This window comes from Manis javanica, chromosome 3 (assembly GCF_040802235.1).
Source record: "Manis javanica isolate MJ-LG chromosome 3, MJ_LKY, whole genome shotgun sequence".
NCBI classification, from domain to species: Eukaryota; Metazoa; Chordata; class Mammalia; order Pholidota; family Manidae; genus Manis; species Manis javanica.
In genome coordinates this window covers 143,566,826-143,594,246 of record NC_133158.1, presented here as the reverse complement: position 1 = coordinate 143,594,246, position 27,421 = coordinate 143,566,826, and the positions used below count along the sequence as shown (strand labels likewise).

The window sequence follows — 27,421 nt, the reverse complement described above, 5'->3', positions numbered from 1 at the left end:
TGTTGCTTCTCTTTTTTTTTATTGTAGTTGTTCATTTGTTAGGAGAATTTGTGAGGCAGTTTCATTCTGCTCTATTAACCTAAAGGTCCTGTTTTTTATTAATACTGTTAGAAAACAAAAAAACCAACCCTGACTATTAAGTGCTTTGAACTTATTACCATGGATTAAAAAATTATTGTAGGCCAAGAAATTGGAAAGAGAACATTTCTCATCTATGAAATGTAAACTAAAGGAAAGTGACACTTTCATATAAAAAAAGGTAACAGAATAGAATGTTATCTTGCTATTATTTTAAATATGCTTAAATCTTACACTTCTCTGTATTGTTATTTTACCATTTTTGAGAACAGCTTAACTTACTTGATCTTTCCTTCCACTAATTGTTAAGTTACTTATAGCCCAAGCAGCTTCTTTCTGAGTGCCAAAATCCCCCTGTAAAAGCAAAAGCAAAGGATATAAATTTTAATATAGGGTAATTTAGAAAAAGTGTTTTTTGAAATGGTTTTCCACCTGGTCATTTCCCCAGGTTTTCTTCTAGCCTTTCTATATGCATAGATAGCTTTTACTTATTAAAATAAGCCTTTGAATCCAATTTACTCTAAACAAATGGAAACTCCTTTTTGTGAACTCCCCTTGCAAAAAACTGACTTGATGTTACAGTCTAGTAATATCAGATTAAGCATCTTCACTTTAATCAAAGAAATGTCAGGTTAAAAATAAATTATCCTCTTAAACATACAGTAAAGTCCTAAAAATGATAATGTCCATCATTAGTGAGACTATGATAAAGACACAGGAACCAATACACCCTGAAGAGACAGTTAATTCCAGGTCTAGGTCAAAAAATACGAGATAAAATCTGGGAATGTTATACCCCTAAAGGTAGGAAGTTCTAAAAAAGCAACTGCAGTGTAAAAAAGACACAGGCACCAAATTTAAGAAATTCCCAATGGTCACGGACAATTTGAGTGTCAGAAAGAGTAACTACAACGGAATAAAATTTACAACATAACATAAAGATCCACAATTTCTTAATGACACTAAAAATTCCTCCCTATTCTCCTTTTCAGGTTGTTAGGGAACCACATAATGCTAAAAACTGAGTGATAATGAAGAATCAAGAATTTACCTTGCCTTTCCTATATGAAATATATTTCAGAGTAAACCAATAGCTGATAAGGAAAGCTCTTTGAAGAATTATAGCTAAAAAAAAAATGACAGGAAGTGACTATTTTATAGTTCCTAGTAAAATAAGGGATACAGGTAATGAGCATCAATGACTGCCTAAAAACCATTAGGTAAAAACCGATGACTAACTTTATAATAATCAGCTGGAGTAGGATGCGAACACCTGAGCTCACTCATCAATCTTATTACCACTAGATATAGGACAAGCAGTATGTGTTGCCTGAGGTGAATCTTCAGAAATTATAGAGTGCTGCATTAAGTATTATTGCTAAAAAACTGAATCCAATTTATCAGTTATAGGAAACAAGCCTCTATTACCAGTTTGTAGGAAACAATGGATATAATAAAGATAAGAGGTATCTTCTTTTTAACTATAGATCAGTGTTAAGAAAAAAACCCTCATGCTGTGATTGTGATATTTTAAAATGTCTCTTGCCCAAACACTAATGTAAGCATGAGAGATGGTACAGCATACGGTTAGACAGCACACGTGACTTGCTCTTTTTTCGTGGGCAATTTGTCTACACAATAGTTTCTTCATCTGTCAAATGGGGATAATTTTTAACCCCCCAGAGTTACAGTATTAAATGAGGTAATATATGTAAGCATTTATGACCTGTAGTAATAATATGAATTTTTAACAAATCCCAGAATAATAATAGTAATTTTGATCAAAGAATGATACAAAAGTCCAGGAGTTCCTAAAAAGAAATATCTATTGTATATAAAAACTACTTTATGTATTTTAGATGTAAGTTCCTTTTCAGATATATGATTTACAAATATTCTCTTCCATTCTGTGGGTTTCACAAGTTTTAATATTAATACTATTATACTATAGTATTCACGCCACTGTATACATTCTAATTAAATAAACAGAAGTATATATATTCACATTTTGTTAAATTTAAATCCCTTTCGTCTTACACATAAGATGATTTTCTTACCTTATCCAAAAGGTGTATTATCATTGGTACAAGATTGGCATCAATTACTGCCTGAACCTGTTGCTGATTTCCTGCAGTGATATTAGAGAGGAACCACACCGCTTCCTGTAGAACAAGATCTCTTCAATATTTTTCAATAAAAAATAAAATATGTATCTGAACTAAGAAAAAACACACTACAATATCCAAATTATTTTGCTATGGAATGAGTTCCACGATAAAAATTTTAGGAAGCTCAACATCACTTTTCCCTTTCTATGTATTTTTTTTTGGGCAAATTGAGAATGGCCCTAATTGAAGTCATAACAAACTAAGCCTTCTAAAGAATTCTTGAAAGCATTGTTGCCAAACACTGAGACTCAAAAATAGAGTCACTAAACAAATACCAAGGAATGGATGAGCTGTAATACAAATTCTAAAATTCTTGTAAATGAGATTCAGCATCTGTCTCACATAATGTGCTTCATTCTTTATTCTATTCTGATCAACAGTCCTAGCCTAAATAGATAAATATTAATTACCCATGATAATGGAGACATGAAAAATGAAACAGTGGGTAGTTTTAGTAGACTTATTTGTAACCATCATTCATTGCACCATTTCTCTGAAGAGCTCAAGCAGAACCTGATGTTTTACTGCCTATTTAATTGCTCTGCTGGTCCACATAATGATCTTTCTATGCTACCCTTTACACCATAATGGTGCTACTTTTGCCATGGTGGTGGCAGTCCCACGTGTTTTACAAGTTTCACAGATAATAAATGCATAATAAAAGCACAAAGTTAGGATTAAACAGGAAAAATTATCTACATAATATCCTATGTAAGATATTACTATAATTTACCAAACTTACTAAATTTATTAAGTTAACTATTTACTAAAGGAAATATTTTATTTTTCAAAAAACTCACAAATTTTACTCCAAAAATGATTATTATTACCGAGTGTGTAATAGGCTCTTTTGGATCAGATCACAGGAACATTTTTAATGAACCTGTTAGAGATTTTAGGGTGTTAGGCTACTCAGGTGAGCTGTTCTTGGGTTATAATCATTGGCAATGTTGTAATCAACAACCCATGTATTTCTACAACAGCCTCAGATGCACTCCAGTATCAGCATCACCAGTCAGCGCCCCCTTTCCATAGCCTCCATGAGCACGCGCACACACACACACACACACACTTTATTAAGTTTCTATGAAATATTAAACTTACTTAACCTACATATTAAAATTCTCCAATCATACAACATTCAACACCCAATTATCTCTATTTCATCATTTCCAAGAGAGCCAAATTCAGTTTACAATTGGTTTTATATATGGAAAATCATATACTAATCCATGTCATAAAAAGTGCAATGTTTTATCTTTTCTTGATGTTGAGTTATTAGTAATCAATATTATAGAGACTTCTGAGTCCCTGGTTTTACAAATGAAAGCTGCTGATACTTTATATGCTATTTTTAAGCAGTATTTTAAAATACTTACTTTATTAATTTTCTCTTTGGGATGTGTCAGAAGTGCTGGGAAGTGGGAAAGAGCATCACAGTTCAGAACTACCTGTGTTTGCTCATCAGTTCCAGTAACAATGTTGCCCACAGCTCGAAGTGCAGCAGTCTGAAACAAAAAGATTCAATGAGATGTTGTTCTGTGTAAAATATTGGTATTACCACAAAGATATGTTAGGCAGGTTACCGATGGTACTTTAATTTGTTCAAGTCAACCTACCCTTTTTGAGCAAGTTGTGTCAGACACTGATTTAAGAACAGAGGAGTTAACAGGACAGACACAAACCCCAGCTCTTTTTACATTATTGTAGAAGATAGTCAATAACCAAACACAAAAGGACAGTTTTATATAGTACTTAGGACCATAAAGAAAATAAGAGTACTTTAGATTTTTGATTCAATGTTTCAATGGATTAAAAACACAGTGCCTTTCTGAAAAGCTGGAACCTGTTTAACATATGAGATTTAACCATCATGTGAATTTGAATTATTGATTATTTTCTATAGTTGTATTAGGTCATTTTCTGTCAAGCTGAATTTCTTCCTTTTCTGGCTAATTTTTCCTTCTACAAGACAAATGAACCTGTTTGTTTTGCTTTTTTTAAAATTGAGATATAATTCATGAAGCATAAAATTCACCCTTACAAAATGTACACTTCAGTGGTTCTTGTATATTCAAAGTTGCACAGCCATAACCGGTAACTCTAAAGCATCTTAAACCCCAAAACATAGTATCTGTACCCATTAACAATGACTCTCATTGCCCTTACCCCCCAAGTTCCTGGGGTTAACTTGGAAACTGTGCCTGTTTCCATGAATTTGCCTATTTCAGAATTTCATATAACTGGTATCAAACAGTAGGTGGTCTTATGGTCTGGCTTCTTTCACTTAGTGCTTTCAAGGTTAATCCATGTTGTGAAGTATGCACAGATATTTCAATATTCATATTAGTACTTCATTCCTCTTCACTGCCAAATAACATTCCACTTTATGTTTATACCAGATTTCATGTAACCATTCATTGGTTGATGGGCATTTAGATTGCTTCTACATTTTGGCTATTTTAAATAATAATGCCATAAACATTTGTGTACAGATTTTTGTGTGAACATGTGTTTTCAGTTCTCTTGGGTGTATACCTGGGGCTGGAACTGCTGGGTCATGAGGATTACACTTTCTCTAAATCCTTGTCAACACTTGTTAATGTCTTTTTGATTACAGTCATCCTGAAGGGTATGGAGTGGTATTTCACTGTGGCTCTGATGTGCATTTCCTTCATGACTAGCAATACTGACCATTTTCTCACGTGCTATTTGTATGTGTTTACTGGAGAACTGCATTTGAATCTTTTGTCCATTTTTCAATTGGGTTGTAAGGTTCTTTATGTATTTTGGATATAAGTCCCTTTTCAGATATGTCATTTACAAATACTCTCTTCCATTCTGTGGGTTGCTTTTTCACTTTCTTGATGATAACCTTGGAAACACAAGTTTTTACTTTTGGTGGAGTCCAATTTATCTTTTTCCCTTGGTTCTTGTGCTTGTGGTGTCTTACCTTAGAAAAACTAATGCCTATTCCAAGGTGATGAAGATTTCTGCCTGTTTTCTTCTAAGAGATTTATAACTTTGGGTTTTACATTTAGATGTTTAATCCACTTTGAGTTAACTTATTTATGGTGTGAAGTAGGGGTCCAGTTTCATGTGGCTGCCCAGTAGTCTCAGCACCACCATTTGTTGAAAAGACTGTTTTTTTGTTCACTGAATTTTCTTGGCACCCTTGTTGAAAAGCAGTTGATAATAAATTTATGGGTTTATTTCCAGACTCTTGATTCTATTTCATTCATCTATATGTCCATCCTTATGCCAGTAACACAATAGACTTGTTTACTCTTAGCTTTCTTTTTGTTAAGTTTTGAAAGTGAGAAGCCTCCCAAGTTTGTTCTTTTTCAAGATTGTTTTGGTTATTTCTGGGCCTTTTGTATTTTCATATGGGTTTTAAGATTAACCTGTTAGTTTCTACAAAAAAGGCATATAGGATTTTAAAAGAAATTGCATTTAATCTCTACATAAATTTGGGGATGACTGCCATCCTAAATCTTCCAACCCACAAACATGGGTATATTTCATTTATTTAGGACTTCTTTAATTTTTTTCAATGTTTTGTAGTGACCCAACTTCTTTAACAAATAAAAGGGGAAAGAAAAAAAAGCTGTAGAGTAACAGAAACATGAAGACACAGCTACCAAATGAAATGTTGTGACCTCATTTTAATATAGATTTAGTTGGTCAAACTGAAAAAAATATGATACAATCAGTAAAATTTGGATATTGACTGGATTAATGTTACAGTTAAACATGATTTAATGGTACTGTGGTTATGTTAAAAATAGTTTTACTTTTAAAGACATACAAGCTGAATGAAATTACATGGTATCTGGGATTTGTGCCAAAATAATTTGGCTAGGGGGGAGAGAAGTAGGGTTACAGAAGAAACCACATGGAGGTTCACTATGTCAGTCTATTTTCCTAAATTATGGCATGAAAGTTGAAATAGTTTTAAAAAACCTCTACTAGTTATCAAGCAGAATACAGAGAATCAATTTTCCTTGAAAGCTAGGTAAAGAAAAATTCCAAGCCCTATTTTCTCAATGAAGTTCAGTATTAAAACTGAAGATGCATTCTGAAAAAACAAAATAAAAAAAACCAAATCCCTATACCAAGACCTAAGTACCACACTTAATGCAAACTTAATGATAAATATCTAGTAAGAATATCTGAAAAAAGCCACAAATCCCCTAAGCAACAAACTATTCTATTCATTAATTCTTTCTGAATTTAGCTAAGTGTTCCCTCTTTCTTTAAAGAGCTTTAAATTTTAAGGTAATGGGTCTCCACTCTGACTTTACATGATTATCACCTGAAGAGTTTTTTTTTATAGCCCAGATTTTAGTATTAATATCCCAGATTACTGCATGACAATCTCCAAGGGTTGAGAAGGGAAATAAAAAAGTTTTTTCCCCTTTAAGCTTCTCAGTTGATTTTAACATTCAGCTAGGGTTGAGAAACAGTGAATTACGTTAATGGTTCTCCTCATGCTATAATTGTACTTTATAGACTTTAAGTTATTATAAGGTTAAAGAACACTATTTACCTCAGAAGGGTAGGGAGAGCTTGCTGTATCTCCCTTTACCACTGTAGTTTGACAGTTACAGCTTAAAATATTTGTATGAACTTGTTCTTTCTAGATGCAGGCTCTCTGATATAAATATTGCATGGAAGGATTTAAAAATAATAAAGGACTAAAAATTAGAGAAAAAGATTGTAGATAGCTGAAAGGAAGCCATTTAGGAAACCCCTAAGCAGCCTATTTTAATAAAGACAGTACAGTGCCTTTATTTCAGTACAATACAGTGCCAGTGGAACAAGCAGTAACTAATAAACTTGCCTGATGCAGTGGAGGAGAGTAAAAAATGATGGCTGTGGGGATGAAAAGAGTAGGAAGAAAAAAGACTATGAAGAGTTAAGAAATTTTATTGATAAAGAAGTTTCAATACTTACTTCAGATTCTACCCAAGTTGCTACATGAATTGCTCTGGTCTATTTTAGAAATCAGTAACTTAAAAATCTCATCAAAGATATGATGTTGGTAGGCTAAAAATATACTTTGAACTACTGAAATTACCTATTTTTGAACACATTGGGTAAGAATCTAATCTCGCCCACTGTATACATGCAATGAGGTAATACATAGCCTGCTGCACAGGTGCCTACTTGCATACCCATTGGCGGTAAGCAGTGTTATTTACAGCTGATAGTGCTTTAAGAAGAGTTCTGCTCAGGGCTAGGAGCAGAGCCAGAAGAGAAGCAGAGAGCCAAGAGAGAAGGGCAGAAGGAAGCCACAAAGGCCTTGCTAGGAAGAGAGAAGAGAGTCTGGAGAAGAGGGAAGTAGGAAGGAGCAGAGACGGAGCCACAAGCAGAGGCAGCGCTTGGGGAGCAGGGGCTGGAGCTGGGGCCAGAGTTGGAGACAGTCCTGCCCCTTGTAGACAGCCAGGTGTGAGAATGAAGCTTGATACGAGCCCCTTTTTACCCACAATGTTCTGTTGTTATTTGGTCTCACTAAATTCAGAGAATTTGCCTAGAGGAGGGAGCCCCTCCTTCCAGAGCCACAGCATGCTTAAAGCAATCAGTGGTTAAGAAAAACTTGTTCTTATCAATAACAAACTCACCTGAACTTTAACTTCCTGGTGGCTGAGGAGAGGAACCAAATGAGGGACTATCCCAGAGTCTATTACCATCTGTATCTGTTCATTGCCAGCATCCGTAAGGTAAGAGAGGGCCCAGACCGTATCTACCAGTATCTGACAAATAAAATGAAAATTCAAGTAGCCTTTTAATATTTTCTCATTTTAATAATTATTAACCATAATAAATATGATGGTCTTACTACCTTCTTTCTTCCTTTCTTCTCTCACCTCAATTCACTGAAATCTTAATCTATTTTATTATACTAAATATCATCATCTATAAGTGTCTGTATCAAGTATATGTATCTTTTAGCCATATTCAGGATGTTCAGCTTAATTGAGATCCCACTCATAGATTAGTATCCAATCTTAATTTTACTAAGATACAAACATACTATATAGCACATGAAATAGGGAAAACGCATTCTTTTCAAATGCTCAGACTGAGGGATAATAGGTCCAAGGACATTGTGGTAGATGTATATACAGTTGGAAATTCTACATTTATCCAACATATACAGTGGTTTAAAACATCTGGGGCAGATGGATATACTTAAGGGGTTCTCTAGTATCACCAATACATATAGGCATGTCTAAGGCCAATACTCCAGTACTAGGATTATAGTAGTTTCACCTTTTCCAACCAGTTTGCTTTTTGCCTTATGAAACTGGAGGCAATTTCCCAAATAGTAGAAGTCTTCCATAGCTGCAGATCAAGACATTAAAAGCAACCAAGGCCTACCTGTGAGATCTATAATAAAAAAAATTTCTAGTGAAAAAAGAATACAGTTTGCACTAGCTGCCAAAACTACTTTCAAAAAAAAAGCCCTGTAATTAAACTAAAAAATAACCTATAATTTTTAATGATTATATTTGAAGTATATTAGGCCACTATGTTTCATCTTTCTTTTTGTGTGTTAAATCTTAACTAGAAGTTATGTCTAAAACAAAGTATGACAAACTGTTAAACAGTTGCATAAATAATATAATTATTAACAAAGACAGGATTAATAACTGTGCCTGGAACTTTACTTCCAAAGTCTTTCTGGAATAAGGACCTGTTTCAAAGACAAGCCAGAAAAGTTTGAAACCTTGTAAATTCTAAACCAATGATATGTTTAAAACAACCAAGGAGCCCCTAAAAAAGGAACAAACAGAACTTTGTCATTATTCCTTTCAGAAATTCAAGAAAGCTCTATGGATATTTTTAGAGTAAAGAGAAAACACCAAATGAAAGAAGCAACACATAAACTGGTATCAATATATATCAAACAACTAAATTTCAATTTGCAATTGTAATAATTTTGTTTTACTCAAAATGTGCATTTTTGTTGATACAAAAATTTTAAGTTACTGTGCATGACTTTATATAAAATCCAGATACATTTTTTAAAAAAAAGGCCCAATACTAAACATGTCATTAATGTGCTCACACCGAATCACAATTTAAATTAGACTTGATCTCACATGTAAACTTCTTTGTATCAAAATTAGTATTTTCAATAATGCATTTACTAATGCAACTACAGTGTAATTTCAGTGTTTCACTTATGGTTTGTGGAAGCATTTTATTATTTTTTTATTTGTTTAATGGCCTGATTTATGAAATTGCTGCTAAGTGTTTATCTAAATCATTTTATTTTTAGTAAATGTTATTATTCAGTAAACATGCTACTAAAAAAAGACCAACGCAAACTGGCTTGAGAAATTCAAGATGTATCAAAAGATGTAAGAAAAATGGACTTACAATCCCAACTGCACTGGAGGGTAAACAGGTGTTAGGAACAATGTATCTCTGCATGTCAACCAAGATGTCTGGTTTTCTGGTACACATAAAGACTTTGAGATCAATCTTTCAAAAATAAAATACTAAAACTTGTAATTTAATTTAAGAACTTGGCTGTAAGGGCCTAAAACCAAAAACTGCTTACATGTTTTTTTTTTTAAAGATTGCAAAGGATCAGTACCTAAAAATATATTTTTAGAGTAAAGATCATGTTCATCTTATGAATTCTTTATATTGTGTCACTACTTATGCTAAATAATTCTAACTTTAACTTGTTTCATATTCTTTAGAGAGATCTGGCAAAGAAGTATTACCCTAGAAACTGCAAAGGAATGAAGCAGCTTATCAAACATTGGTCATCATACCAAACTGTGTTTATAAAGAGCCACAGAAGTTCCTAATTGTTGACACTCATGTAATTTTCTTTACCCACTATAGTCCTAGCTTTTCCAACACTCTGAAGGCTGGACTGGCTTTATAAGCAGTCAGGGCATTTCCACTTCATTCATACTTCCTGAGTTGCTTTTACCTTTCCATCTGTGTAAGAATGAATAAGATATGTTCATTGTGTTTAAGATCTAGTCTGCATTCTTTTCCTTGATGCTTGGATATTCAAAAGTTTTATCTACACCATGTAAAACCACTTCCAAAGTTCATTTTAAGTGGAGAAATAGAGTGAAAATGAAATTAAAGAGCAAATGATGTTCATGGTTTAGTGTATGTACTGAATAAAAACCCATGCAAAAAAGGCACAAATATTTGTCTTTATCTTTCAAAGAAACAAAAATACTACTGTGTAAGTGTTCTCTCACTCACTAGACAGGCTGTCAAAATGAGCTTTCATAAAAAGCTCATGAACCTTCAAAGAGAGAATCTTAGTTAAGAAAGATCACTAACTGGCAATTTTAAGAATTTTTAATTTCAGTTTTCCAACACTACTATATATATGCAAATTTATTATTGCCCAGACCAAAAAAATAGGCTTGATTTCTACACTTCAGTTTTATTTTGTGATATAGGTATAAATAAAGAGTAAATATAACTACTGAACTAAATTACTACAGGTCTTGAAACATTTGATAGAAAACACTGACATGATGTCCAGTATAAGTTCCTCCTCCGTCATGGGCAACCCTAGACATACATACATACATACATACATACATACATACACATACAGAAATATATGATGGGAAGCATTTACTCACATTAACGTCTGTGTGATGAATTAAAACACAAAGAGCTGGAAGAATCTGAAGAGAGAGAAATTATATATAGATTTTTACATACATATACATAGGTAAAAACATACACATAGTGGTATCTACTTCAGTTAAACAAACCAAATCGAACCAAACCAAACCAAACTGAACTAAACCGAACCAAACCAAACCAAACCAAACCAAACCAAACCAAACCAAACCACTTATTTACCTCCTGAATGGTTTCCATTGGGGGTGGTGGATCTTTGTGGCGACATAAGTTCACCATAACCCAAGTAACATTTCTTAAGAATGTTATAGGAATAGAAGGACTTATGAAGGAAAGTAAAGGTTTCACAACTCCAAGACTTATGACATAATCTCTACATTGTGGTCCATCACCTGCAGGTAGAAGGATTAAGTCAATAAAATACATTGACCATAAGCAACTCAGAAAACACAGAGCACCACTGGTTTCAATATGTTTTCTGTATTTTAACCATAAACACTATTCAGTTTTATGTTGAAGTTTTAGACAATAACCAAGTTCACAATATACGTTCTTGAGCCAGAAGAAGCAATATAAGGTACTAAGTTTTGTTTGTACGTTATTCATGCATTCAGGTTTATAAATTGCTCACCTATAAAATGTTTTCATACCACCTAAATGCTAGAAGCCTAAGGTTCTTTAAAATACTTTGGGGGCGCAGAACTGTTGCTTTCACCTTCTCTTGCAATGGCACTTACTCCCAGTTTAACAAATTTTCATGTTATTAAAAAAAGATGTATCGAAATACTATTAGAAAGAAAGTATTTGATGAATTTATACTGATGAACCAATATTGGAGCATCAGTAATATTAACTATAAATTACTCTAAATATTTAGAAAACTATGTCAAAAAAGGGGAGGGCAGTACCCCTAAAGCAGTGGTTCACACAGTGAACTTTGGGTCCTATCCCACATCTCCCGAACCAGAAACTCTCCAGGTTCAGCATTGTTTCAACAAGCCCTTCCTATGATTCTAAAAAGCCTCTAAAGTTTGAGAATCACTACCTAGCAAGCTGTCACATTTAACTGCTGTATCTTAAGTGTCACTGTAATTCCTAGTATGCAAAGCCATGCTGAAGTGTTATATTCCATTAAGTGAAAATACTTTTCCTTGCATTACAATATTTGGAGATAAAATGACTGTTCTTTAGCATCCATGTATTCTAATTAATTCTATAGTGCCACTGGAATTAAAAACCTAGGATCAAGATTCTGTCTTAGTAATTTCAAATCTAAAAGTAGATATAAAAGCAAAGGAGTGAGGGAACCTCGATACACAGAATGCAGCATTCCAAACAGCAATACACTATATGCAAACGTCAGTTTACAGAAAAAATTTCCCTTTTGAAAACTCGTAATTGTGGGATACTAACCATCCCTTCCCTTCCACCTTAACTGCCAAAAGGGCAATGAACAGGAGGTATATCAAAGCAATATCGATTACTTCCATGCAAGAACAACAAAGAATCTGTGGCAAAAGTAAAAATTAACATCAAGAGACAATATAGTTTAGACCCTGGATTTTTTCCATTCTCCACGGGAGGACAGCTCTTTTGAGTATTTTAGTTTGGGCAAAGTTAGGCCAGAGTTAAAAAAAAAAAATCCTTGAAATATTAGAATTGCTTTAAATTATTCTTCTTACAATTATGTATCAGACAAAACCCGACAGGTATGGTAATCATGGTGTTCAACATTTAAAGAGACTGTCTATAAGCCATAAAATACCTCCTAAATGATGATGACCTATTGATGACTGTGGTTAACATTACTATATTTTGCTGTCTTAAATTCCACAAGGTGTAAAAAAATTTCAGTGCACTCTTGTCAGAACTGCTATTATAGAGAAAAATGGTTTAAATTTTGCCTTTTTTCTTACTGACTTCTAAGTAGAGTTGAGGAATACGACAGACATGTCGAGATAAAATAGGAGGAACAGGAAGTTTCTATCATATACGTATTTCAAAATTATTCAAATAATTTAAGAGTAGGCTATATACAAAAAGATATAATTGTATCATAAGCAACAAAAATGTCCATTCTGTTTACTAAGGGTTTATACTTAAACAGCTATAATTTCTGTGAACTATATCACAAAAACTAATATTGAAAAAGGAAAATTGTTTTTCCTTTTCAACTACTAGTAGTCATTTTTGTTACACGGTATATAGTAATAATTGGTGAACTAATACTTTAAGTTTTGTACAAACCTATGATATTTCCCAATGCCCACACTGCTTGCTCACAGACATTTTGATGGGGTGAATGGAGAAGCCTCAGGAAAAGTGGCACAGCATCTGAAGGAGGAAAACAAGTTTTTAAATTTGAAAATATTGTTCTATGTCAATTATATCTCAGTAACATTGAAAAAAAGGTTGAAAATACTATATTCTAAAACCAAAAATTCATCTTGTTTTTGCTGAAACTTCCAAAGACAGAAACCTACCAAAAATACATTTAAAATATATCCTTATTAAATTACTTTCATTAATAGTGATAAAATTTGTCATAGAAAAATTCTGGCCAGCAGACTAGTTGGTCAGCATCATGAAAATTTTAATATACAGACAAATGTTAAATTAAGCTAGTGAAATTTCATTCACAATTAAACCTGGATTTAATTCTATTTTGAGATTTATCCCTTACAGATTGAACAATATCTTCAAATTTGAAAGAAGAGTCCAGTAGTTGAAGTAACTTTTGAATACAGAAATTTAAAAACCAGGATAGAGCAGTTCAAGACAGTGGCATAGGAAGACCATGAACTCTACTTTCACACACACCAAATGTGCAATCTATAGCTACTATATAGAGAAATTCTCTCTGAAATAGACTTGAAAACTAGCTGAATAGTTCCTCTATAACAAAGGATAAAAAGGGCACATTGAGACAGGTAGGAGAGGCAGAAATGTCATCTCTGCAATAACCCTACCCTTGGCACAGTGAACCAGAAGCAGAGGGATCTCACAAACATGTAGTGTATCACTGAGGAGTGAGGGGTTCAAGCCCTGTATTAGGTACCTCAACCTTAAGAATCTGAACTGAGAGATGAGCCCCCAAAATGCCTGGCTTTGAAAAGCAACAGGGCTTCCACCCAATAGAATCAAAGACTGTATGAAACTGAGACTAACTTTAAAGGACTCAAGCACAGACTCCCACACACTGAGACCCAGTGCAAAAGCAGCAGGTTGAAAAATGCTTAGACAACATGTAAGGGAGATTCACTGGCTATGCTTAAAATGTCTGTACAAACAACAAGGGTCTATTGGAACTTTGGGGACAGAGGTGCTGGCAGATGCCATTTTTACCCTCTCCCTCTACCTTTCTGGTGCTGCTTGCTTCACCCCTGCATCATCTGGTGGGCTGGTTCACTCAGCCAGGTGCTCCCCAATCATCCCACAAAGCTGCAGGTCTGTGCAGTCTACAGGGGACTGCCCTTCAACACCTGGCTCCAGTGGCCAGGGAGCCTTGTATTTCTGAGTTTCATGGGACTGCAATAGTTGGACAGAGTTCCTGGCAGGCTACCACCCTCAGGGTATTACAAAGACAGCAGAATGAAACACTCCTAGACTTCCTGTGACCATTCCTTTAAGACTGGGAGAGAGAGATGTTTTGCCTAATACACAGAAAGTTAACAAAATGAGGAAACACGAATATATTCCAAATGAAAGAACAGGATAAAACTCCAGAAAAAAACTTAATGCAACAAAGATAAGTAATTTACCTGATAAAGAGTTCAAAGCAATGGTCATAAAGATGCTCCCCAATCATGGGAGAAGAATGAACATAAGTTGAACATCTTCAACAAAAGGTTAGAAAATGTAAGAGAGAACCAAACAAAAGTCACAGAGCTGAATAATATACAGTAACTGAACTGAAAAAAATACCAGAGGGGTTTAACAGCAGACTAGATTAAGAGGAAAAAGGAATCAGTGACCTGGAAGACAGGGCAGTGGAACTCACCCAAACAGAGCAACAAAAAGAAAGAGGATTTTAAAAGTGAAGGTAGCCAGTGACTGTGAAGGGGTATGTGGGGGGGACTTGGTGAAGGGGGAAGCCTAGTAAACATAATGTTCTTTATGTAACTGTAGATTAATGATACCAACAAAAAAAAAAGTGAAGGTAGCTTAAGGGACCAGAACAACATTTGCATAATATGGGTCCCAGAAAGAGAACTGAGAAAGGAAAGAACAGAAAACTTATTTGAAGAAATAATGGCTGAAAACTTACTTAACCTGGGGAAGGAAACAGACATTTATATCCAAAATGTCCAAAGAATTCCAAGAAAGATGAACCCAAAGAGATCTAAAACAAGACACATTATAATTAAATGTCAAGAGTTAAAAACAGAGAATCTTATAAGAAGCAAGAGAAAACCAACTTGTCTCTCCACCCCAACCATAAGTCTACCAATAGATTTTCCAGCAGAAACTTTGCAGTCCAGAAGGGACTGCCATGATATACTCAAAATGCTGAAAGCAAAAAACTTCCAAAAAAGAATACTCTACCTGGCAGGGTTACCATTCAGAACTGAAGGAGAAACACAGAGTTTTCTGGACAAGCAAAGACTAAAGTTCACCACCACTACACTAGCCTTACAAGAAATGTTAATGGACTGTAGGCGAAAAGAAAGGGAGCTAATTAGCAATAAGAAAACATATGTAAGTAAAAATCTCACTGGTAATGGTAAATATGCAGAAAAAACAGTGGACTAATCACTTAAACCTAACCTAGCATGAAGGTTAAAAGACAATAGTAAAAATAACTTTACAACAATTAGTTAAGTAAAGGATTCACAAAATAAAAAGATGTAGAATGTGACATAAAAAAACAAAATATGCAAGGGAGAAGCAAAACTGTAGAGTTTTAGAATGCATTTAAACTTAGCTTGCTGTCAACTTAAAATAGACTGACACAAACACACACACAAACATATACATTCATATATTATGGTGGTATATGTAAGCCTGTGGTAACTACAAAGCAAAAACCTACAGTAGGTACACAAAAGATAATGAGAATGGAATACAAACATAACACTAAAGATAAGGCATCAAACCACAGAGAGCAACAGAAGGAAAAAGGAACTACAAAGAAAACAATTAACAAAATGGCAATAAGTACATACCTATCTAAAATTACTTTAAATGTAAAGAGACTAAATTCTCCAATCAAATGGCACAGAGTGGTTGAATGGATAAAAAATAAGAACCATTTATATGCTGCCAACAAGAGATGAACCTAGATATATGGATTCAGAGTGAAAGTAAAGGGATGGAAAAGATGTTTTATATGAATGGAAACCAAAAGAAAGCTGGGAACTGTATGTGTATCAGACAAAACAGACTTTAAAATGGACTGTAATAAAAGGTAGAGATGGGCATTACATAACGGTAAAATCTATAATGTGAATCCTTACACAAATGTAACATTTGTAAGTATCTATGCACTCAACACAGAACGCCTAAAATATAGACCTAAAGGAAGAAATTAACAGCTATGTGATAGTAGTAGAGGACTTTAATACCCCATTTACAATCAGTGGGATACCTCAGACAGTTGAGACATCAATATGGAAACACTGGTCTTAACATATTAGGCTGGATATATACAAAATATTTCACCCCAAAGCAGCAGAATACATATTCTTCTCAAGAGTACATGGAGCTTACTCCAGGACAAATCATATGTTAGGCCACAAAACAAGTCTCAATAAAAAAGATGACTGAAATTATGTCAGGCATCTTTTCAGACCACGATGGCATGAAACTGAAAATCAATTATAAAAGAAAACTGGGAAGTCATAAATATGTGGAGAATTAACAATGTGCTACAGAATAACCAATGAATGAGTAAATGAAGAAAAAAAAAAAGGAGAAATAAAAAGATACCCCAGACTAATGAAAAGTAGAACACAATATATCAAGATGTACAGAATACAGTAGAGGCAGTTTTAAGAGGGAAGTTTATAGCAATGCAGGCCTACATCTTGAGAAAATTTTCTAACAGTGTAAATCTAAACCCATAGGAACTAGAAAAAGAAGAGCAAATGAAGTCCCTAACAAGTTGAAGGAAGGAAATAATAAAGATCGGAGCAGAAATAAATGAAAGAGACTAAAAAGACAATAGAAAACATCAATGAAACTAAGAGTTGCTTCTTTGAAAAGACAAAATTGATAAACCTTTAGTTAGATGAAGAAAAAGAGGGCACAAATAAAATTAGAAATGAGAGGGGAACTTACAACTGATACCAAAGAAAAACAAAAGATCTAAAGAGACTATTGTTAGCAATTATGCCAACAAATTGTACAACCTAGAAGAAATGAATAAATTTTTAGAACATACAATCTTCCAAGACTGAACCATACGAAAACAGAAAATCTGAACAGACTACTAGCAAAGAGATTCAGCCAGTAATCAAAAACCCAAAAAACCCAGAAGTCCAGAACCAGACCACTTCGCTGATGAATTCTACCATTCAAAGAAGATTCAATACCTACACTTCTCCAACTGAAAACTGAAAAAGAGAGAAATCTCCTAAACTATTTTAAGAGGTCAGCATTACCATGATTCCAAATTATAGACCAACATTCTTGATGAACATAGATGCAAAATCCTCAACAAAATATTAGCAAACGAAATTCAACAGCACAAGGAAAAGATTATACATCATGATCTAGTGGGATTTATTCCAGGTATGCAAGGATGGCTCAACATCCATCTACAAATCAATGTGATACACCACATTAACAAAATGAAGGGCAAGAATCATATGATCATCTCAATAGATACAAAAAAGCATTTAACAAAACATGTATTTACGACAAAAAAATCTCAACAAAGTGGATATAGACAGAAAATAATATCTCAACATAAAAAAGGCAATATATGATAAGCCCACAGCTAACATCATACATAACAGTGAAAAACTGAAAGCCTTTCCTCTAAGATCAGAAATAAGACAAGGATGCCCACTCTCACCACTTTTATTCAACAGAGTTACTGAAATTCTAGTTGAAGCAATTAGGGAAGAAAAAGAAATAAAAGGCATCCACACTGAAAGGGAAGATGTAGAACTGTTACCTATTTGTGGACAACATGGTTTTATGTATAGAAAAAGTAAAGTTTCTATCAAAAAGCAGTTAAACTAATAAATGATTTCACTACTATTGCAGGACACAAAATCAATGTACAAAAAAATCTGTTGCATTTTTATACACTGACAAGCTATCAGAAAGAGAAACTAAGAAAGCAAGCTTCATTTACAATTGCACCAAAAAGAAAATACCTAGGAATCAATTTAACCAAGGAGACGGAAGACGTGTACGCTGCAATGACACTGATGAAAGAAAATGAAGACAACACAAATAAATAGAAAGATACTGTGTTCATGGCTTGGGAGATTTAATATTGTTAAAATGTCCATAATACTCAAAGCAATCTATAGATTCAATGCAATCCCTATCAACATACCAATAGCACCTTTTTTTCCTGCACAGAATTAGAACAAATAATTCTAAAATTTATATGGAACCACAAAAGACCCAAATAGCCAAAGCAATCTTAAGAAAGGAGAACAAAGCTGGAGACTATATTATAAAGCTATAGCCATCAAATATGGTATTGGCATAAAAACAGATACACAGATCAATGAAACACAATAGCCCAGAAATAAACCCAAGCATATATGGTCAATTAATTTATGACAAAGGATGAAATACACCATTGGGAAAAGAGTCTCTTCAATAAATGATTCAGGGGAAACTAGACAGCAACATGTTAAAAGAATGAAACTGCACCATTATCTTACACATACACAAAAATTAACTCAAAATAGATTTTAAGACTTTAGACGAGAAACCATAAAAATCTTTGAAGAAAATATTGTTAGTAAGCCCCCTGACTTTGCTCTTGCCAGTATTTTTTTGTACCCAGAGATAATGGCAACAAAAGCAAAATTAAACAAATAGGATCACATCAAACTTAGAAGCTTCTGCACAGCAAAGGAAACCATCAACAAAATAAAAAGGTAATCTGTTGAATCAGAAGATATTTGCAATTCATGTATCTGATAAGGGGTTAATATCCAAATATATGAAGAATTTATACAGATGGGATTAAAGATGGCGACATGAGAGGTGAGACAGAGATCTCCTCCTACCACATATAATACGAAAATATAATTAATACAACTAATCCTGAAAGAGCAACAGGAAATAAAGCTGCACCAGACTGCATATACCTGGAGAAAAGAGCAGACCCCATGGAACAGGGTAACATAACAAAGCTATGACCCAGCGGCACCAAAGCCCTTTCCCCACCCCAGCTCACTGGTGGGAGGAAGAGGAACAGAGCAGGGAGGGAGTGGAGGCCTGGGACTGCTGAACACCTACACCTAGCTATGGAGATCTGCTCTGGGAGCATGAACCTGCACTGCATGGTGCTCTGGTGAGTAGTGGCGATGGAAAGCTAAGACAGGCGGAACACCTCGAGAGACAGATTCCAGCTGCTTTTGGAAAATAAGAATTCATATCCAGCTGATCTGGGTGGGCAGTCTCTCTGAGAGACTTCCTAATAGCGAGAGGGCTGCTAAAGGGGCAAGGATTGCACAGAGCTTACTGCTCAGGAGAAAGGACAGGTAGACAAAATTGTCCACGTGCTCTTGGCCCAGCAGGTTGGGAGCTTAAACAATCTACAGGCGCTGCATCCCCCTGGCTGGCTACACAGCTCCAATGGCCCTCAAAGTGATATGCAGCCTGCTGTGTCTTCCTCCTGGCTAGCCTGCACCTGGCTCGCAAACTGGCAGCCCCTGCCCTGGCATCAGGCCAGCAAGAGGGAAGCCCCACCTACGGCAGCTACAAACACAAAGAATAGAGGCTTAAACCTGTGTGTTCAGCCCAGTGGTTCTGGCAGTGGAGACAGGCATAGCAGCCGGGAAGCAGAGAGCAGCTCTTTCCTCCCCCTAACACCAGCACCACACCCCTGCGACCCCCCACATTACTTCAGGGGATGAGCAGCTCCAGAGAGTAGAGCTTCTGGGCACAAGAGGGTGCCACATACAAATATGAAACGTCAAAGGAACCTGATTCAGAGCAAAATCACACCACCAGAGAAAGGACTGAGTGAGACTGAATTAATAAATCTTCCTGAAAGAGATTTCAAAATAAAAATCATAAACATGCTCATGGAATTACAGAAAAATATTCAAGAACTCAGGAACGAATTTAGGATGGAGATCCAATCGTTGAAGAGCACAATGGAGGGTATTAAAAGCAAATTAGATATGGTGAAAGAGACAATAAATGAAATAGAAACTAGAGAAGAGGCATATAAAGAGGCTGAGGCACAGAGAGAAAAAAAGATCTCTAGGAATGAAAGAATACTGAGAGAACTGAGTGACCAATCCAAACAGAACAATATTCGTATTATAGGGGTACCAGAAGAAGAAGAGCGAGAGAAAGGGATAGAAAGTGTCTGTGAGGAAGCAACTGCTAAAAACTTCACCAATTTGGGTAAGGAGATAGTCTCTCAGGTCATGGAGATCAACAGATCTCCCAACACAAGGGACCAAGGAGGACAACACAAAGACATATAATAATCAAAATGGCAAAGATCAAAGGACAGATTATTAAAAGCAGCCAGATAGAGAAATAACATCACAACCAAAGGAAAGCCCATCAGGCTACCATCAGACTTCGCAACAGAAACCTTATAGGCCAGAAGCATGATATATTTAATGCAATGAAGCAGAAGGGCCTCAAACCAAGAATACTTTATCTGGCAAGATTATCATTTAAATTTGAAGGAGGGATTAAACTATTTCCAGATAAGCAAAAGCTGAGAGAGTTTAGCTCCCACAAACCATCTCTACAGTGTATTTTGGAGGGACTGCTATAGATGGAAGTGTTCCTAAGGTTAAATAGTTGTCACCAGAGGTTATAAAAAGGGATAGGAAAAGAGTATAGAATATGATATGTAATATATAAACAATGGAGGAAGAAGGAGGGGGGGGCAAAATAAAAGAATCTTTAGACTGTGTTTGTAACAGCATACTAAGTGAGTTAAGTTAAACTCTTAGATAGTAAGGAAGTTAGCCTTGAACCCTTTGGTAACCATGAATCAAAAGCCTGCAATGGCAGTAAGTACATACCTATCGATAACCACCGTAAATGTAAATGGCCTGAATGCACCAATCAAAAGATACAGAATCACTGAATGGATAAAAAAAACAAGACCTAACTATATACTGCCTACAAGAGACTTGCTTCATACGCTAAGACATACACAGACTAAAAGTGAAGGGATGGAGAATATTTCATGCAACTAACAGGGATAAAAAAGTAGGAGTTGCAGTACTTGTATCAGACAAAATAGACTTTAAAACAAAGAAAGTCACAAAAGACAAAGGTGGACATTACATAATGATAAAGGGGTCAATCAATGATAAAGACGATATAACTATTGTAAATATCCATACACCCAACACAGGCACCTACACATGTGAAATAAACACTAACAGAATTAAAAGGGGAAATAGAATGCAATGCATTCATTCTAAGAGACTTCAACACTCCATTCACTCCAAAGGACAGATCAACCAGACAGGAAATAAGTAAGGAGGCAGGGGCATTGAACAACACATTCAAACAGATGAACCTAACAGACATCTACAGAACTCTACACCCAAAAGCAGCAGGATACACATTCTTCTCAAGTGCACATGGAACATTTACAAGAATAGATCATATACTAGGCCACAAAAAGAGCCTCAGTAAATTAAAAAACACTGAAATTGTACCAACCAGTCTCTCAGATCACAAGGGCATGAAACTAGAAATAAATTACACAAAGAAAATGAAAAAGCCTACAAACACATGGTGGCTTAACAATATGCTCCTAAATAACCAATGGATCAATGGCCAAATAAAAACAGAGATGAAGAAATGTATGGAGAAAAATGACAACAATAATTCAACTATGCAAAATTTGTGGGATGCAGTGAAGGTGGTGCTAAGAGGGAAGTATATTGCAATACAGACCTACCTCAGGAAAGAACAATACCATATGAACAGTCTAAAATCACAATTAACAAAACTAGAAAAAGAAGAACAAATGAGGCCCAAACTCAGTAGAAGGAGGGACATAATAAAGATTACAGCAGACATAAATAAAATTGAGAAGAAAAAAAAAATAGAAAAAAATCACTGAAAGCAAGAGCTGGTTCATTGAGAAAACAAACAAAATAGATAAACTCCTATATCAAGAAAAAAGGAGTCTACATACATAAACAGAATCAGAAATGAGAAAGGAAAAATCACTACAGACACCACAGAAATACAAAGAATATTAGAGAATACTGTGAAAAATTATATGCCAACAAACTGGATAACCTAAAAGAAATGAACAATTTTCTAGAAAAATACACCTTCCAAGGCTGACCAAGGAAGAAACAGAAAATCTGAACAGACCAATTACCAGCAACAAAATTGAATCGGTAATCAAAAAACTACCTAAGAACAAAACCCCTGGACCAGATGGCTTCACTGCTTAATTTTATCAAACATTTAGTGAAGGCCTTATATCATCCGGCTGAAAGTTTTCCAAAGAGTAGAAGAAACGGGAATACTTCCAAACTCATTCAATGAGGCCACCATCACTCTAATACCAAAATGAGGCAAAGACACCACAAAAAAAGAAAATTACAGACCAATATCCCTGATGAACATCGATGCAAAAATACTCAAACCGAATTCAAAAATACATAAAAAAGATCATCCATCATGATCAAGCAGGATTTATTCTAGGAATGCAAGGATTGTACAAGATTTGAAAATTAATCAACACCATCCACCACATCAACAAAAAGGACAAAAAAACACATGATCATCTCCATAGATGGTGAAAAATCATTGGACAAAATTCAACATCCATTCATGATAAAAACTCTCAACAAAATGGGTATAGAGGGCAAGTACCTCAACATAATAAAGGCCATATATGACAAACCCACAGTCAACACTATACTTAACAGCAAGAAGGTGAAAGCTTTTCCTTTAAGATCACAAACAAGACAAGGATGCCCACTCTCCCCACTTTTATTCAACATAGTACTGGAGGTCCTAGACACGACAATCAGACAACACAAAGAAACCATATTGGCAAGGAAGAAGTTAAACTGTCCCTGTTTTGCAGATGACATGATATTGTACACAATAAATCCTAAAGAATACACTCCAAAACTACTAGGTCTATTATCTGAATTCAGCAAAGTTGCAGGATACAAAATTAATACACAGAAATCTATGGCATTCCTATAGACTAACAATGAACTAGCAGAGAGAGAAATCAGGAAAACAATTCCATTCACAGTTGCATCAAAAAGAATAAAATACCTAGGAATAAACCTAACCAAGGAAGTGAAAGACCTATACTCTGAAAACTACAATACACTCATGAGAGAAATTAAAGATACCAATAAATGGAAACACATTCCATGCTTACGGATAGGAAGGATTAATACTGTCAAAATGGCCATCCTGCCTAAAGCAATCTACAGATTCAATGTAATTCCTATCAAAATACCAACAGCATTCTTCAATGAACTAGAGAAAATCATTCTAAAATTCAAGACGCTGAATAGCCAAAGCAATCTTGAGAAGGAAGAATAAAGCTGGGGGGATTATACTCCCCCACTTCAAGCTCTACTACGAAGCCACAGTAATCTAGACAATTTGGTACTGGCACAAGAACAGAACCATAGACCAATGGAACAGACTAGAAAGCCCTGATATAAATCCAAGTATATATGGTCAATTAATATATGATAAAGGAGAAAAGGATATACAATGGGGAAACGACAGCCTCTTCACCAGCTGGTGTTGGCAAAACTGGACAGCTACATGCAAGAGAATGAAATTGGATTATTGTTTAACCCCACACACAATAGTAAACTCAAAATGGAACAAAGACCTGAATGTTAAGTCATGCAACCATAAAACTCTCAGAAGATAACAAAGGCAAAAATCTCCTCAATATAAACATCAGCAACTTTTTTCTGAATGCATCTCCTCAGGCAAGGAAAGCAAGAGCAAAAATGAACACATGGGTCTACATCAAAGTTAAAAGCTTCTGTATAGCAAAGGACACCATCAACAGAACAAAAAGGCATCCTACAGTATGGGAGAATATACTTGTAAATGACAATATCTGACAAGGGGTTAACATCCAAAATATATAAAGAACACAAACACCTCAACACCCAAAAAGCAAATAACCCTGTGAAGAAATGAGTGGAGGATATGAACAGACAAGTCTCCAAAGAAGAAATTCAGATGGCCAACAGGCACATGAAAAGATGCTCCACATAGCTAATCATCACGGAAATACAAATCAAAACCACAATGATGTATCTATCACCTCACACCACTAAGGATGGCCAGTACTGAAAAGACTAATAACAACAAATGTTGGTGAGGATGTGGAGAAAGGGGAACCCTCCTACACTGCTGGTGGGAATGTAAATTAGTTCAACCATTGTGGAAAGCAGTATGCAGTACGGAGGTTCCTCAAAAACTCAAAATAGAAATACCATTTGACCCAGGAATTCCACTCCTAGGAATTTGCCCTAAGAATGCAGCAGCCCAGTTTCAAAAAGACACATACACCCCTATGTTTATCGCAGCACTATTTACAACAGCCAAGAAATGGAAGCAACCTAAGTGTTCATCAGTAGATGAATGGATCAAGAAGATGTGGTACATATACACAATGGAATATTATTCCTCCATAAGAAAAAAACAAATCCTACCATTTACAACAACATGGATGGAGTTAGAGGGTATTATACTCAGTGAGATAAGCCAGGTGGTAAAAGACAAGTATCAAATGATTTCACTCATATATGGAGTATAAGAACAAAGAAAAAAACTGAAGGAACAAAACAGCAGCAGACTCACAGAACCCAAGAATGGACTAACAGTTACCAAAGGGAAAGGGACTGGGGAGGATGGGTGGAAGGGAGGGGACAAGGGGGGAAAAGGACACTATGATTAGCAGACATAATGTAGGGGGTAGGGGGCACAGGGAGGGCTGTACAACACACAGAGAAGACAAGTAGTGATTCTGCAGCATCTTAGTACACTGATGGACAATGACTACAGAATGGGGTATGTGGTGGGGACTTGATGAGGGGAGACTGTAGTAACCATAGTGTCGCTCATGTAATTGTAGGTTAATGATATAAAAAAAAAACCAGAAAGAAAAAAGTGTGAGAGATTAAGACACTGTCTTCTGATGATAAAATTTACTGAACAGTCAACTGTATAAAACCAACCCCTAAAAAAACAAAAATCAAAACCTCCTGAACCCAAAATCAAACCAATTTTATTAAGACATTAGGTAATTACCTAAGCAATATCACAACAGATGTCTATACAACACAGTGCTTAATTGGGTAACAGTTTTGCTCCCCTTCAAAATTACACAGATGTGAGTGCTTAAGATTTTAATAAGCTTAGCCAAGTATATTGCTTACATATTGGAAGACAATTTTAAAAGTTCCTTCTTTAAAATTATTAATTTCTTTGGTAGAAGAATCAAATAGTGTTCATAATAGCAATATACTCAGGTTATTAGTTCCAACAATAATTTCCCACTTGTATCTCTTGGAACATAGAAGAAAATCAATCCTATTGTAACAATGAAAAAAATTTCACCCATTCTTTCAGTAAGACTATTTTATTTTATAAAAGAACATTTCCCTAAAACGTATGATGGGAATCTCAAGGAGAGAGGCCAAGAGGCAATATGGCTATAGGGAAAACACGTTTATTTCTAAGATGTCCTATATACAAGGTATAACTACAATAATATAATCTGGTACCATAATTAGGAATTGTTCTCAGATTTTGAATCAATGAAATTTTTAAAATAGAGTGTCAGTAACTGGAAAAAGATGATTAAAGTAACATGTAAAGTTGGCTTATTTCAACAACTCTATGTGCTATTCAGTAACTATTATTTTAAAATATAAATAGCTCTTTTTTTGTTTAGGAGAATCACTTTGTTTTTTTACTAACTTCTTTTTCAAAAATCACAATCTTTACTGTTAATAATCAACTTACTGGACTGAACTACTGCTTGTGTTTGCTCAGAGGTTCCAGATGCAATGTTTGTCAAAGCCCATGCAGCTTCAAACTGTAAAGAAGGACTACAAAAAAAAGTAATTTTAAACAGTAAAGAATTGGCTCAAATATCTACCAAACATTCCTCCCATCTAGGATTTTAAAATTATTAAATATTTTGTTTCAAAAGGTATCTATGCACCCAGCACTTTTTTAACTATCAGTATCTTTTTAGTATAAAAAACACAACTTACTCAGGTGTCCTTTTTACTTTTAGTAAGAACTCTGTATTTATATATCTGCATATTACTACCCAAATAGTTTTCTTAAGTACCTATCTCGCCTAACTAATTCTTGCCAATTTTCAAAGCTTAAAAGTTAAGGGTGTCATTCTCAAGGTCCTCTTTGGCCTTTACCTTCACCTCTTGGTGTAAACACACTGCTGTTTTTCACTTTGGCTTTTCAACTCTATCACAGCCCTTCATCTTTTCCTTTAAAGATCAGATTGAGTACTAGAAACCTTGTTTTCTGCAAAGGATACATTCTAAATTATTTCTTAAAATAATGTACTTACTTGTCATCTCTTTCAAGACAATGGACTAAAATAGGCAATATTCCAGATTTTATTAAGTCATCAATTGGTGGATTTCGATCACTGGACAAAAGCTTCCTATGAGAGAGAGAAATATTATACCCCTTGTAAAACTTGATGACATATTTCAATTCAAATTCATATTTGATAGAGCAATTATAATAAATCTGAATATCTGGCACAAACACCCTCTGAAAGTTACTTGAGAAATTTATATAATCAGAAATGGCAGATATGAACCAATTTGTCACCTTTTTTATTAGTATGATAATATTATTCCATCAAAGTTTATAAAAAGAGAACTGTTTTATATGTGTTACCTTTGGACTTGATTTTGAGGTCAAAGGAAAAAAGTGGGTAGATTCTCTTAACATGGTCTTAACCTTGCTAAGAAAGGAATTGAGAGGTCACTAAAATATCCCAAATTATTCATACTAGGTAGATCACAACAGAGCCAAAGGACAAAGGCAGCTAAACTAGTTTATAGCTGACACTAGTGTCTAATACTTCATCCTGCTGTACATACTGAATCAAATGTAAAGGCTCAACAACATTCTCAGCAAAGTGAAATAGGATTAGCACAGCAATACACAGGGAAGTATCTACAGAGATACTAGAGATATTAAAGTGAACAAGACAGACACATCCTTGCTCAATGGAGTTTATAGGGTAAAACAATACTCAATGCCCATTCAAGCATATGTGTGGTAGACTGTAGATTTAGCTGAGAAGTCTTCAATGTGGCCTAACACAAATCTTCACCCATTTGAATTCCCTGTACTAC

The 27,421-nt window shown here is 34.9% G+C and overlaps 1 protein-coding gene and 1 non-coding gene across 2 annotated transcripts in view; both read right to left on the bottom strand.

Annotated features, from left to right (window-relative positions):
• The window catches only part of KPNA4 (karyopherin subunit alpha 4), a 61,187-nt gene that overhangs the window by 8,222 nt on the left and 25,544 nt on the right, over positions 1-27,421 (bottom strand). The window contains exons 6-14 of the mRNA XM_036997906.2: positions 26,620-26,715; positions 26,046-26,131; positions 13,134-13,220; positions 11,109-11,278; positions 10,883-10,927; positions 7,871-8,002; positions 3,626-3,754; positions 2,136-2,240; positions 361-432 (exon numbers count right to left, since the gene is read on the bottom strand). Of these exons, the coding sequence (XP_036853801.1) occupies positions 361-432; positions 2,136-2,240; positions 3,626-3,754; positions 7,871-8,002; positions 10,883-10,927; positions 11,109-11,278; positions 13,134-13,220; positions 26,046-26,131; positions 26,620-26,715 (922 nt within the window). The remainder of the gene's footprint in view (positions 1-360; positions 433-2,135; positions 2,241-3,625; positions 3,755-7,870; positions 8,003-10,882; positions 10,928-11,108; positions 11,279-13,133; positions 13,221-26,045; positions 26,132-26,619; positions 26,716-27,421) is intronic.
• Positions 3,097-3,421, bottom strand: LOC118968274 (small Cajal body-specific RNA 7). Its single transcript, XR_005055847.1, has one exon.